The 13,278-nt window shown below is 34.3% G+C and overlaps 2 protein-coding genes across 2 annotated transcripts in view; one reads left to right on the forward strand and one right to left on the reverse strand.

Annotated features, from left to right (window-relative positions):
• Positions 1-363: 363 nt before the first annotated feature.
• On the reverse strand, positions 364-11,509 carry LOC147067068 (uncharacterized). The gene is made up of 11 exons (XM_085955010.1): positions 11,314-11,509; positions 10,925-11,093; positions 9,945-10,109; positions 9,148-9,291; positions 6,322-6,458; positions 5,986-6,188; positions 5,762-5,857; positions 5,498-5,632; positions 3,531-3,641; positions 3,274-3,385; positions 364-2,018 (listed from the first exon to the last, which is right to left on the reverse strand). Exons 1-11 carry the CDS (start codon positions 11,431-11,433, stop codon positions 1,545-1,547), a joined length of 1,866 nt encoding a protein of 621 aa, XP_085811136.1. The 5' UTR covers positions 11,434-11,509; the 3' UTR covers positions 364-1,544.
• A 1,464-nt stretch (positions 11,510-12,973) lies between these two features.
• Positions 12,974-13,278, forward strand: part of LOC147067069 (phosphatidylinositide 4-phosphatase SAC2-like) — a 34,470-nt gene continuing 34,165 nt past the window's right edge. Inside the window, exon 1 of the mRNA XM_085953668.1 lies at positions 12,974-13,150. Within this exon, the coding sequence (XP_085809794.1) occupies positions 13,054-13,150 (97 nt within the window). The 5' untranslated portion in view covers positions 12,974-13,053. The remainder of the gene's footprint in view (positions 13,151-13,278) is intronic.

Genomic DNA, 13,278 nt, shown 5'->3' on the forward strand with positions numbered 1-13,278 from the left:
ATATACACAATGTAATATCTATGTAAATTTATTGGATACTACATATATTTTATAACAACCATATATAACAAATTAACAGTAAATGGCATAAATAATAATGTCCATACACCATTGAAAGACAAAAAACTGAAATTGATTTGTATTTATTTGAAAAAATAAATAGGTCAACATTTTACAACACAAGTACATAATGTATTTATGACCTATTGATCAACTTGAATGTGTAAAAATACATAGTATAATAATAGTATAATACCATAGATAAATAGGCACAATGTGCACATTTTCTATTAATACCTAATCCGAGACAAATTTTAAATTAAATGTAACAATAATTTTAATCGAAATAATTAAAAATGCAAATTAAGTCAAAGTTTTTATTAAAATCAAAAATTAAAATTCCTTTATAGCAACAGGTAATACAAATAATCAATACTCTATGCCTACGTTCTACATTATAATTATTATCACGCCAAAATATTATTAACATAACTGAATGGTAAAGATCTAATGACATAGTGGAATCAAAATATATACCTAATCAAACAAGGATAAATTCATAAAAAAAATATGTATGACAGATAGTGGGTGCACTAGGTTTGATCTTCAGGATAATAATTAACCAACTTACCTACAACTACCACATAAGACATACATTCTTTCGCATTCAGTTTATCAGACCATCACTGAAAAGTAAATAAGTTAGCAACTTCAAATTTACCATTGCATTATGGATGTCAAGAATATAATATATTAAATGACCTGGTCATTTTCATCAGCAATGGTGTGGTGGCAGATAGTCTGCCTATAAAATCCAGGGTTGCAGCCTTTCGAATTGCACGCATCTCATCTTCAGTGTTTTTCACGAGTATTTAAGGTGACGCATCAGTGAAACGCCAAATAATTTTCAACTGTACGCGCGACGAAATTTTGGACTCGCTGCCATTCACTGAGAGAATGTTGACCCAGGAACACGTCACTTTGCTGCGTGATGGCGACGGTTCAATTAATTCTAAAATCGTGTAAAGATGACTAAAAACGTTACCCATTTACTTTAAAAAGAAAACATGTCAATGAATATATTATTATTGTTACTAATAGAACAATAAACAGAACATAAAATGGACGTATGTTGGATTTATATGACAATTAATATTTCGTTTGACAGGTGTCATTTTCACCCGCCACCCGCAATCCGCGCATCGCCTAGCGACGATCTTTTTAGACTGTGCCTCAACTAATGCATGGCCTTAAAGAGACAGGACCCAATAGCTTGGGTGAGTGGCTAAAACCCATTCCTTGTGAAAATGTGATAGCATCTATTCTGTGGATGCCATATTCTCTGCTTTGTAGCAGCAAAAAGGATAATTTGGTAAATAAAAGTGTGACTAATTCCTAACCTCCAGTTATATTCTCACTATGATAAAAATATACCTGCTCAACAGTGAATTATAATATGTATTGTGCTTTAGAAAGGAGGGCGAGCAAGAAATATTCTGACAAAATGATAATTGATCAAGATACCGACAGGTATGATGGGGAAACTAAGTGCCGAGGAGGATTTCCCCCTTATCATCCACCATTTCATCTTCCTGTTCCTCTACTTGTTCTTCAATGTTTTCATCATTATCAATATCGTCATCCTCTCCGTGTTCATAAGTCTGGATGATCTGAATATGTTGCTTTCCATCAGAGCTCTCATTGCCGCTCTCCATCAAGTCACCGTCTTTCGTATCCATTTCGTATTTTGTGTCTCCCAAAATAGTTCCCGGGTCCTCGTCCATGGACCTTCCTTCTTCTTCTTCTTCCTCCTCTTGTTCGTGTTCCTGCTCCTGCTCCTGCTCCTGCTCCTGTTCGTCTTCCTGCTGCTCGATAGTGTACTCTCCATCCTCTTGTTCCTGATGTTCGTCTCCTTCCTCCTGCTGGATGATGATGCTTTTCACTCCGGGATGTTGAGACAAGCCCAAAAGTTGTTCTGTGCAAACGGTCGTCAGTTCAGAAATATTAATCTGTTGCATCTGTAACAGTATAATAAAAACATTTAAAATCATGATAAAAGGAAACAAAAAACACCTGCTAAATTTCTTGAATGATGGCAGAACAAACTGTCTAACAAATACGCAAAAATAGGGTGACCAGACATCTCATTTTTCAACATTTTATCCCATTGTTCCGATAAAAGTTGTCGAGGCACTAAAATGTGCTACTCATATTATGTGTGTGTGTTCTATGTATAAAACTATAACGTTTATCGCCGTAATGTCCGTTTCAACTATTGCAGCACTTTTCACAGTATTTTTCATAAAAAGAATTTCTACTGTTGGTCCGGAACGAATTTTGCAGTTGTTTAAGATATTAAGCAGCCTCAAAATTTACCCAGGAGCACTTCAATTCCAAAATGGCGAGGAAAATTTTAATTTTCTATAATTCTGTGCAATTTTATCGATTTTCAGTTTGAGCATGCATTTAATGGTGTTGAATAGATAATTTCAAGGTAAACATGACATTTTGCAATTGGAAAAGTCTATAAAATATGCCAAGATTTACCATCTGATTTGATTGAATTGTAACGGTAGTGTTGAAAAAATCTCACATTACTCAAATCGTGCCACCCTTTTCAAAATTAACGGGACCGAAAATTGAAAATAAATTTGAATTTTAATAACTGAATATCGTGGCACGATTTGAGTAATGTGAGATTTTTTCAACACTACCGTTACATTAAATATGTATGGGAAAAAAATTAAACATGAATAAAAAGTTTTCTTTGTTGCAATTTTAACATTGTTTCGAATTATTATTGTGTTGAATTAGTGGACATTGCTATATGAATAAACATGAATTTTACCAAATATAATTTTTGATTTACTGTGAATTTCGAATTAATATGTTCATATTAATGGGGTATTAGAGCAAGAATCATCATAAAATAGTTTTTATGATAGCCTCATTCTATGCGTCATGCCATGTGATTTAATAGCATGTGTCAGTAACACAAAAAAATTGGTTAAATTATTTATTTTCAATCAAAATTAGGAATAATTTGATTTTCACAGCAACAAAATAGGACCACAATTTTGGTATGAAACATGGTTTGGCTTGTATTGAAGGTGGTTGTGGTTGGGCAAATAGCGGACAACCATTTCTTCAAAGCCTTAGGAGGTTTCGAAAATAACACAGACCTAATCACTTTCAGCGTACAAAAGCCATGAAGCATACTGTCAAGGAAGAGTCAATTGAATTGAATATCATTTATTTAAAATATATAATAACCTTTTTGGCCTCCTGAAGCATCTGCTGCTGAATGTAGACTTCTTTGTGGTGAACTTTGTTATGGTATTTGAGGTGGTGCGCCTTGGTGAACCGCTTATTACACGGTTGACACCTAAAACACATAAGAAAAATTACTAAATAAACATAACTTTTTTAATAGATTCCTTTTTTGAGCACCCAAACATTGAAATATAAAAACAGGTTAAACTCAACTACATACAATTTGCATCATGACTGAAAGTTTAAAAATTACTTACGCATATTTCTTTATTCCGCTGTGCGTTAGCATATGATTGGAAAGTACGTAAGAATAGGTGAAGCTTTTTCCACAGAGTGTACATTGATAAGGTCTTTCACCCAAATGCAACCTGAAAACAAACAATGAAAATTTCAACTATAGGACTCACTTAGCACTCACTATCTACACATTGTATAAAATTATGAGTTGTCAATTTCCAAATATGTACCGATAAATCCAATATAATTCAATATTTCAGAATAAATGACGTCATCTTTCAAACTTAAAAAGTTGATTTTAAAATGAAGACAGTTCTCTTTCAATTGTATTGTATTTTCAAATTAGACCAATTTATTATCTGATCGACCCTTTATTGCATTAAGAACGTACATCAGTTAAACGGCAAATAATTTTGAACAGTAGGTGCGACGAAATTTCTCACTCGTCGCCTGGACTCGCCAATAAGAGAAGTGTGCGCACGTCGATTTGTTTTGTTATGGCGTCGGATGAAAATATTCTTAAATCGTGTAAAGATGACTAAAAAACTTTACGTATGTACTTAAAAAAGAAAACATGTCAATGAATATACTATTAATATTAGTAATATAATAATAAACATAACTGCATGTTGGATTTTTATGACAAATTATATTTCGTTGGGCACGCATCATTTACACAATCCGCGCATCGCCTAGCCACGATTTTTTTTAGACCATGCCTCAACTGAAGTATAGCCTTAAATATAAGCCTAGTAAAATTGGATATTGAGCATATTTTGTTTGTATCTTTCTTAACCCTTTCAAATCCCGGCTTAATACAACAGTGTGAGTTGTGATTTCAAGCATCAATAAATCGTAATAAATGTCATTCAAACATACACAAATAGTGTTGTAAAAAATCGGTGTCAAGTTCAAAATCACGAACAAGATTCAGAAGAAAAAATGCCGGCTTACCTAGTGCCGCCATGACATATGCTAATCGTCGCTGGACAAGTGCGCCGATGACAAAGGATAAACACGTCAGTATTCAGTCTACCCAAACCACTTAATAAATTTCGACAAATATTTTATTTACACCTCACTTTTAAATCTTAGTTTGTTTTGATAATTAATCGTGACGCTATACCTACACTAAACAGAACACATAAAATCAACACCAATGATCTACGTAATAATATTTTTTTAGCACTTGAAAATTTCAATAATTAAAGCTCAATCAGATCATGAATTGCTTCTCCCATTTCATCGCATAAATAGGGATATCCATTTTAAAATAATCACAAAAAATCGAACACACAAAATATGCTATCACAAAATGTTTTTAATTTTTCCGATACAGAAATTTTCGATTGTGTGAAAATGTTTATTCACTTAATTCAATTCACTTAACATATCTTTTCTTTATAAATGACTGATAACTAGGGAAAATAAACAATTTTTGTCCGTTTTACCTAATAGTATAACCAGAAAATAGTATTTAAAAATGTTGATCAACGATAAACAAAGAGAAATATTACGCAATATTAAAATTACACCTTGTCCAAATTATTTTCCGAAACTATTAACTCGCAGATATTATACTAGCAATTCCTTTTGTAAATTCACTTTGATCAATGTAACTTTCGAATATTCTATTTAACAGTTTACGCACCAAATAGTTTTTCAATCACTAAAAACAATATAACATAATATATCGCGAACTCGTATGGTTACAGACTTGTCAGTAAAATGTCTTCGGCGCACATGCACTGAGAAGCGATCCGGCCAATACACAAGAGTGTATTTTTTTAATCTGAGACACGCTCCCGAAAAATATTTATTTAAATTAGATAGAACAAAAGTTTAGGCTATACATCGACAGATGTCAGGAGAAGGATGATATCTGAATAAATTAAAATGACAAGCATAATAATAATATTATTATAATATAAATATTAGGTGATTAACTAAACATGCAATGGATAATGCTTTATAATTGCACTGCTACCTTTCATGTTTCTGCCGACTTCCAAAGTCTCCGAAGTACCTGTCGCAGACTCTACATTTGTATGGTTTGAGCCCCGTATGCCTCATCATATGACGCCTCAATTCCATATTTAATACACAGGAGTATCCGCAAACACTGAAAATAAATGGCAAGAGTTAAGATAGTGACACTGACTGAAATGTTGCAGTTGATTTTGAGATTCAAATTTTTTTGTTGACATGCATTATTTGATAATATAAAATAATGTATCAACAATAATCTTACTTGCACACGAAAGGTTTGATACCCAAATGTCTTCTAATGTGAGCCTGAAGGGAGGCATTCGATCTAAATGACGATCCGCACTGATCGCAAGTGTGGCTAAAAAATAACAACAAAAAATGAATTGATTAGCTTCATAAATAAATAATATTGCTTTTATAAATACACCTGTCAAATTATTAATATCTAGGTGTCCACGGTGTGCTTAATTGTATTATCAAACTTACATTTTCTCATAGTAATATTTCTTCTTGGGATACTTCTTCTTCTCTTTGGGTTTGGGGTTGAGGACACTGTCTGCAATGGGTTCCGAATTAGCCAAAAGAGTCTCCTTCAGCAGTACATCTTCTTCATCATTCTCGTCTATGCCCTGTTCCTTCTTGATTTTGTAATATACAGATTTGCGGGGTCTGCCTCTACGACCGCCAGACTAGAATAAAAGTTACGGTTACTTCCCCATCCTACAATGAATCTAAAATAATCAATAGATTCGCATTCCATGTTAGACCTCCAATTAAATTAACCACGATAATACAATCACATGACATTTGATTCATTATTACCTTAGATCCTTTCTTAAGGATATGCATAAGTGTTCCATCGGTCGGATTAATGGTAAGTTCCATCATACCATCAGATTCTTCATTGTCGTCTTTACCCTCTCCCGGAATATAGTCAGGGTCTGTTGTATAGTCAGCCACTGGAATAAATGATTGAGATGAAATGTTTTGAAAAGCATGTTTTGTGTATCTTGTGCCAGTGGGTAGGTATATTATAACAATTTCCAGAATATAGATAGGTATATGAAGTAGCGGCTCGTTCATATGCACTGCGGTACTGCAGCACCCCCAAGCAAATTGAGACAAATGTAATATTATAATATACATAAATTTATGTATATTATATGAAAATATCAATATTATTAAGCGTGTAATCAGCTCGCCCGCGCATCGATACATCCAATGTCCAATAATATTATCATACAGCGTGGTAGGTACTTAATTTTTCACAGTACCGATTTCAATAGAATATTCTCGAGTGGGCGACGGAGGGGCGCGGGCAGCGGTGCTCGCAGTTTCGTATTGCCGGTCAGACAGGCCGTTTTCAGTATTTCTTCGTTTCTGCGTCACGCGTGAGCATGCACGCCAGAGCGAGCAAAGAAATATAGCTATAATAGTTTACTAACATTGTTAAAATTTATTTCTGCAAGCAATTTATGCAAAGTCCTTTATTTTAATTATTTAATTTTGATGTTAATAGTAAAATATAATCCAAATAAACATTTTTTTTTTAATCAACTGCGGCACCCCCAAATATCATATCCACGAGCCACCACTGGGTACATGTATAAGATATCATTTTGGTACAGGAACTATTCAAATACAAAAAGGTGGGTATTCCATTTAACACACAGTTCAGAAATAAGAGGTACCCGTAGCTGACAATTTTATGACAATGACAATAAATTATTGCATAATTATGGATCTCACTAGAACCATCAACACCTTTCCAACACCAACACGAAGGTGTCAGTTACATATTTTAATAATTAACATATTCTCCATATATCGCTCAAGACTACATATTCGTGTATGGCGTGAATATGTTAATAAGTCTAAGTCGGCTCGCACATCAGAATTCGGCTCGTGCGCCACATGTCGAAATCGTCAATGTGATGTCATCGTTACCGCCATAACACATGATGTCAAATGGAGCTTCGCAGATTGGTCGAATGCAACTGAAGAACAAATGCGTCAGGTTGACTGTCGATTCTTCTAACATGTTAGATGTCGCGAGAGCTGAGAACATGCCAGACCGCGTCTGCGCAAAGCGCTCGATACAGCCATTTTTAAATCTAGATGTCAGTGGGTGCACGCCGGTCACTGGGTGCTTGATGAGTTTTGCTGCGATAAATGATCCACTGTGCATGGATACTATGCCTAATAATTGATGGATGAATCCAATATTTTCGCCTTCTGCTTAAAATTCTGCTGGGTACCAATATATATTAATCGCTATTTCAGTGTCCTATGACATATTTGCGTAATGGCGCTAGCCAGCGCACTTATTATTTTGACGTTCCGAGACATGAGTGTTGATAGTGACGCTAGTAGATGTGCGCGTTCGTCACATGCAACAATGTTTAGCGCGGCTCGGAACTCGGTCGTGTCGAACGAGGCAAGTTTTGATATGAGAGCCGCCTAAAACATCAATTCTTAGGGCACATATTTGTGAGGTTGTTTTTTGGTGGTAAATCAGGAATGTTTTTAAATTTTAGTTTGTTGAGAATTTACAAACATTTTACACAATTTAAAAACATCCAAAGTATATTATAAACATATTCTGATTTACCACAGAAAGCCATACATTTAAATAGCTGTCTTGAGAATTGATGTTTTTAGACTTATCAACACAATCTATGCAGATAAAATGAAAATAAGATATTGAAGGTGAAACAAAATTACTAAGGCTAATGATTAATTTTGCTACAAGATATTTCGCAATGCAGCTTCATTTGTAACAAACTTCGTTCTGATATCTATTAGCTAGGATGGCGCAGCGAGATAAGAATGCTTTGCATTAGCGCTACAAACCTAAAAGAAGAGTTTAATACATTATTATTTAGAAACACATGTAAAATCATAAATGAATGACCATAGCATAACATCCATTAAATATATATCGACACATGAAAGGCAAAAAGGAATAAGCGACAGTTTTAATGAAATTGAGTTTTAAATATTATTGGAATCCTCTGATTTTTCTGCCTTTCGACACATATACAGTATTCAATAGGTGTGTCCAACGCAGAGCATATTAATTTTTCTATGGTAGCCAATTTAATCGTTTGTTCTTGAATCTAAATCAAGTGGTGCAATACAAAAAGTAGTACTTATTACATATATATTATACTAAGTAATTTAATCTCATTGGTCTGTATAAATTTTCAACTGCCGTGATTGAGCACCATCCAGTTTCCTTCCCCACTAGACAGAAGGAAAATTTAACTCTTTTCATGTTGACTTTTATAAAGCCAACTTCCTAACTTATTCATTTTCTTTCGAATAGTTCCTCTATTGACATGGTTAATATCTTCGTTCAGATACCCAGTTACTACAAATGATTAATTTTTGTTTTGTTGTGTACCTACTCATGTTGCTTTTTATAAGTTTATGTTGATTTTATTTAATTGTACTTCCACTTTTTTCTAAAATTTATTGATAATTTTTATTTTGTATTTATGATAATATCTTAAAATATATTATATTTTAACTGATTGTGATATTTTATTTTTATTTAACGTGCTTGCACCGGTTATGAATAATTAAATAAATTTATAGATAAGCATGTATACAAAATCGTGTATAGAGCAAAAATAAATGTCTTACATTCTCCGTCGTCCATAGGACTGTCCGGCCTGGTTGTATCCAAGTCACCGTCTGGATCGTTCCCTGACTCCAAAGGCTCATCTTTAAATTTAGTGATAGAGTCTTGTCGGCTACCTGACTCTTTTCTTACGTATGGAGAAGTTTCTGTAAAAGATAAATACATGAAAATAGTAAAACATTCACTTTATGTTGGCCGCACAAAAGGATTCGAGTAATATTATTATGCAGAAGATACTCACATTATGTTATGATTATTACCACAGAACAGATTAATAATATAGAAATGCGAAAGCCGGTCGCTATATAACAAGTCTTTGAATGCAGTTTTGGTTTATGACTTTGACAGTTAGGTCATAAAATGCAAGAAATACAAATCCTCACATATTACCAATATTGAACACACGTTTCATTACCATGACAAATATATTCCGATACTGAAATAAATATTGAAAACAATTTTAAAAGGTTTATCTAACATTTCCCCACACTCGAGGATCACACCTTCTTACAGAAGATAATCTAATTCCCTTATTATTACCGTTGGAAGTTCAGATATTAAGTGAGCTGTCACATAAAAACTCAATGTAACCACATCTCATTCATTTTATCCATGGACTTTAATTAACATGTCTGTATGCGAGACCCGTATCAAATGAATGTGAGCTATGATTTGAGTTAAAATTTGACTTTTTGTATGCATACCATATGAAAGATAATTTTTCTTCTACAGTAAATACTCAATTATCTGATCAGATTCGAATATAACTATACAATAGCTCTTTTGATGAAGCCCTTACCGATGTGACCGAAGGCATTGGGATACTTCCTAGGTCTTCCTCGCCTTCTTTTACCAGGCAAATGCGGCGCACGGCTCAATGGCCACTCAGATCCATTCTCCTCAACAGGTATGTCATACTGCAGATAAATTCCATTCTCCTGTTTTATGGTCACAGTTTCCATGCCTACAACAATGTAATAAATAAAATATTACCAAACTCACAAATGATAAAACATTACTCAAGGACATGCTTTAGCCAACAAAGAATATGTGACAAAATCGTATAATAAAATACTCATCTGATAGAGTACAGTAGAATTTTGATATAACAGACTAATGCGGGTGAGGGGGTATCCATTAAAAGTCCATTATATAAAAGTAGGTTGACAGGTATAATAAAGTTTTTGATTTTATCTTAAATTAATTTTTTCTGTTTGTCCACCATATTTTGGTGTACGACACTGCTACGTTCAGTCTACGAGTAGGACGGCATTCGAATTCGAGTGGTATGACATGATTATCATAGGTACGCAGAACATTGTTTACAAGTGGTGACACTTAGATTTAAACATGTATAACATTAACACAATATTTTTAACAATTTGCACATTTGACCGGATATTTTGTCTGTTGGAGGTTCTACTGTATAACAATTCTGTTCATATAAATTTATGATAAACTTGGTTGAGATTACCGACATATTTGGTGTATTTAAAAAACAAGGTAGGTACCTATGTATTTGGTTACCTAAAGCTAGTCAATTTTATTGATAACGTCATCAAGATGGGACAGTTGGGTCCATTTTGAACTGCAAATATTAGTGGGGGTCAATTAGTATATCTTACAAATGGGTACCAAACTGCTAATTCATTATGTTTAAAGGCATAAGAAAGATTAGCTGTCTCATTTGCTCGAGTATATTAAGAATGTATACTCTTAAATTTGAGAGCCATTCTCATGTTGTCCTGAGACGTAGATGTGACTTAAACCAAAAATTACCATTTTTCACAGTCACTGGCATCTGAGTGCTGGCGCCTTGGAACTCCAAAAGGCATTCTTTTAGAGTGTCGTTTGATGAAATGCATTGTTGTCTGAATTGATAAGCTGACATCAACCGATCGACGCACGTCAGACATATATTCGACGGCAACGGTTCGGTTTCCAGCACCTAAAACAGTCGACCTTCATTTTACACTGCACAAGACGAATTGATAAAATTATTGAAAAAATATACATCATTTCGGAGTCGACAATATTTTGCCTCCAATAATCTGACAGTCGAATTTATCACAACGGCAATATTAATGTAGCAACATTGTCAAAAAACACGGGGCGTGGGGTAGCCATGTACAAAAGGTATTTCACGTGAATATTTTATTTTCACTCGCCTCGATGGAACTGCAATACTGGTACTTGTCGCGAAGGAGTTCATTATTCTCGTCGCAATCGAATAAAGAAACCATGTCGCCGCCCTGGAGGCACACTCGGCATATCATTTCCCAATCCATTTTCGATGTGACTGACAAACGCCGTCAATAAATTACCGTAAAACTGCAATCTCAACGATTTTTTCGCATCAAATACGGACGGGAGTATCGGAAGTGCTACCAACCAAATAATTTGGAAACGAAAGCGTGTAGCGTCTCGCCGATTATGAAAGCAAGGTGGTAACTTTGCAAAAAATAATATCGCGTAGTCTCAAAACGAGAAAACGAACAAAACTGGTGGTTATTTCAATATTAGCCAGTAAAATATATTCTTCTTAATTAGGTAGGTATCTGAAATGTCAATATCAGAAAAATTATCCTTCAATCATCAAAACGTGTGGCGATTTTCTTTGACCCAAATGACTGAGATTCATAAAAAAGGCGCCTCAAATACCTAGTTCAAATTCTAAAAAAGATGTGAAGATATTTCTCATATATTTTAAAATGTCAGGGCACATCGTTCAATTATTATTCAACAGTAATAATCAGTGACGTTCCCACAGGAGTAGGCAGATCATGCGTTGCTAAAACACTAAATTAAGATAGAAATTGCGTGTATTATAATTTTCATATTTGATAGTAAATTCAGGGGACGTGATTTTTTTTTGCCTGTATCGATAACGCTTATCCTGCCTTGAATAAAGGTACCCTCCTTTGTTATTGTAATTCACATTACGTTATATTCATGTTTTAATATTATAAATCTAAATAATATGTGGATATACCTACCTAATAAACTGGTGTATAAAATAGGACCGCCATTTATAGAAAAAAACAGTATCCATACGACACTGTCGACACTCACAATAGTATCTGTCAGTGGCGGACCACATTGCAAGAAGCCATATGAACAGCATGTCCTTTGCACATTACGCTGTGCGAAAGTGGTTTTTACAACTCTCGCGCCACGCACGGATCGCACGGCTTCTTGCAATGTGCTTTGGCTCTCAGATTCTCCTCGGCCTCAAAATTGGTCAATACGTCGCCAAAACCAGTACCAATTAATATTGAAACTATTTTTTTTAAATCCACTCACTTTCACTCGCACAACACCACTTGCTCGGATCGAATCACATGAGCCACAAAACACGGTTGATGTGTGCAATGAAATACCTAATGTAGGTAGGTAGGTACCAGTATAAAAATGATAGTCTGCTGACAGCACTCCTCTTTGATATAAAGACCTAGTTTCGGTACTCGGCCCTTCGGTCAGAAAGTATTCTAATTGACGAAATGCAGATGATTTATTGATGAGGCAAAGATCCGCGGTCGAAAATTGGTGGCATTTTTATTTGTCTATTTTCTGCCACTGAACGATAGACGATCAACGATTTACTGTTTTACTTTATTGGCGTGCGTTTACGTGACAAACTAAGTTAATATTGAACATAATTTTAGACACGTGTTTAAGTTTATCACATATTTATCCACACCCTAGAATCGTACCTAATCACATAAGGTGACGCGCTTACAATTATTTTTGTGTGGGAGACAGAACATTTTTTTTTCCATTTAGTCTATGGTATTAGATGATTACGGAAAATGTCTCTGACTCTCACTCACACTGAGACAGATGAGGTGAAAGATGAAAGCGGTTCGCAATAGTTTACGGTGAAAGAAAAATACAAAAGTTAAATTAAAATGGAAGTATTCAGGTCAGAAGACTTCTACATATTTGTACAAGAAGATGTGAGTTTGTGGTGGAGTAGAAATAACGGAGAGTTCATATCTAAATCAGGTATTTCGTTGTGTCAAAATAATACCTAGGTATAATATTGATATGTCAAACTTTATGTTTATTTCGCGATTGATACTGCTAATAATAATATAATTCAAATTTTATCACTTATCGATAATATCATTTAA

Source organism: Rhyacophila brunnea, unplaced genomic scaffold (assembly GCF_057557595.1).
Source record: "Rhyacophila brunnea isolate RB1 unplaced genomic scaffold, BYU_Rbru_1.0 scaffold_4, whole genome shotgun sequence".
Lineage (NCBI taxonomy): Eukaryota > Metazoa > Arthropoda > Insecta > Trichoptera > Rhyacophilidae > Rhyacophila > Rhyacophila brunnea.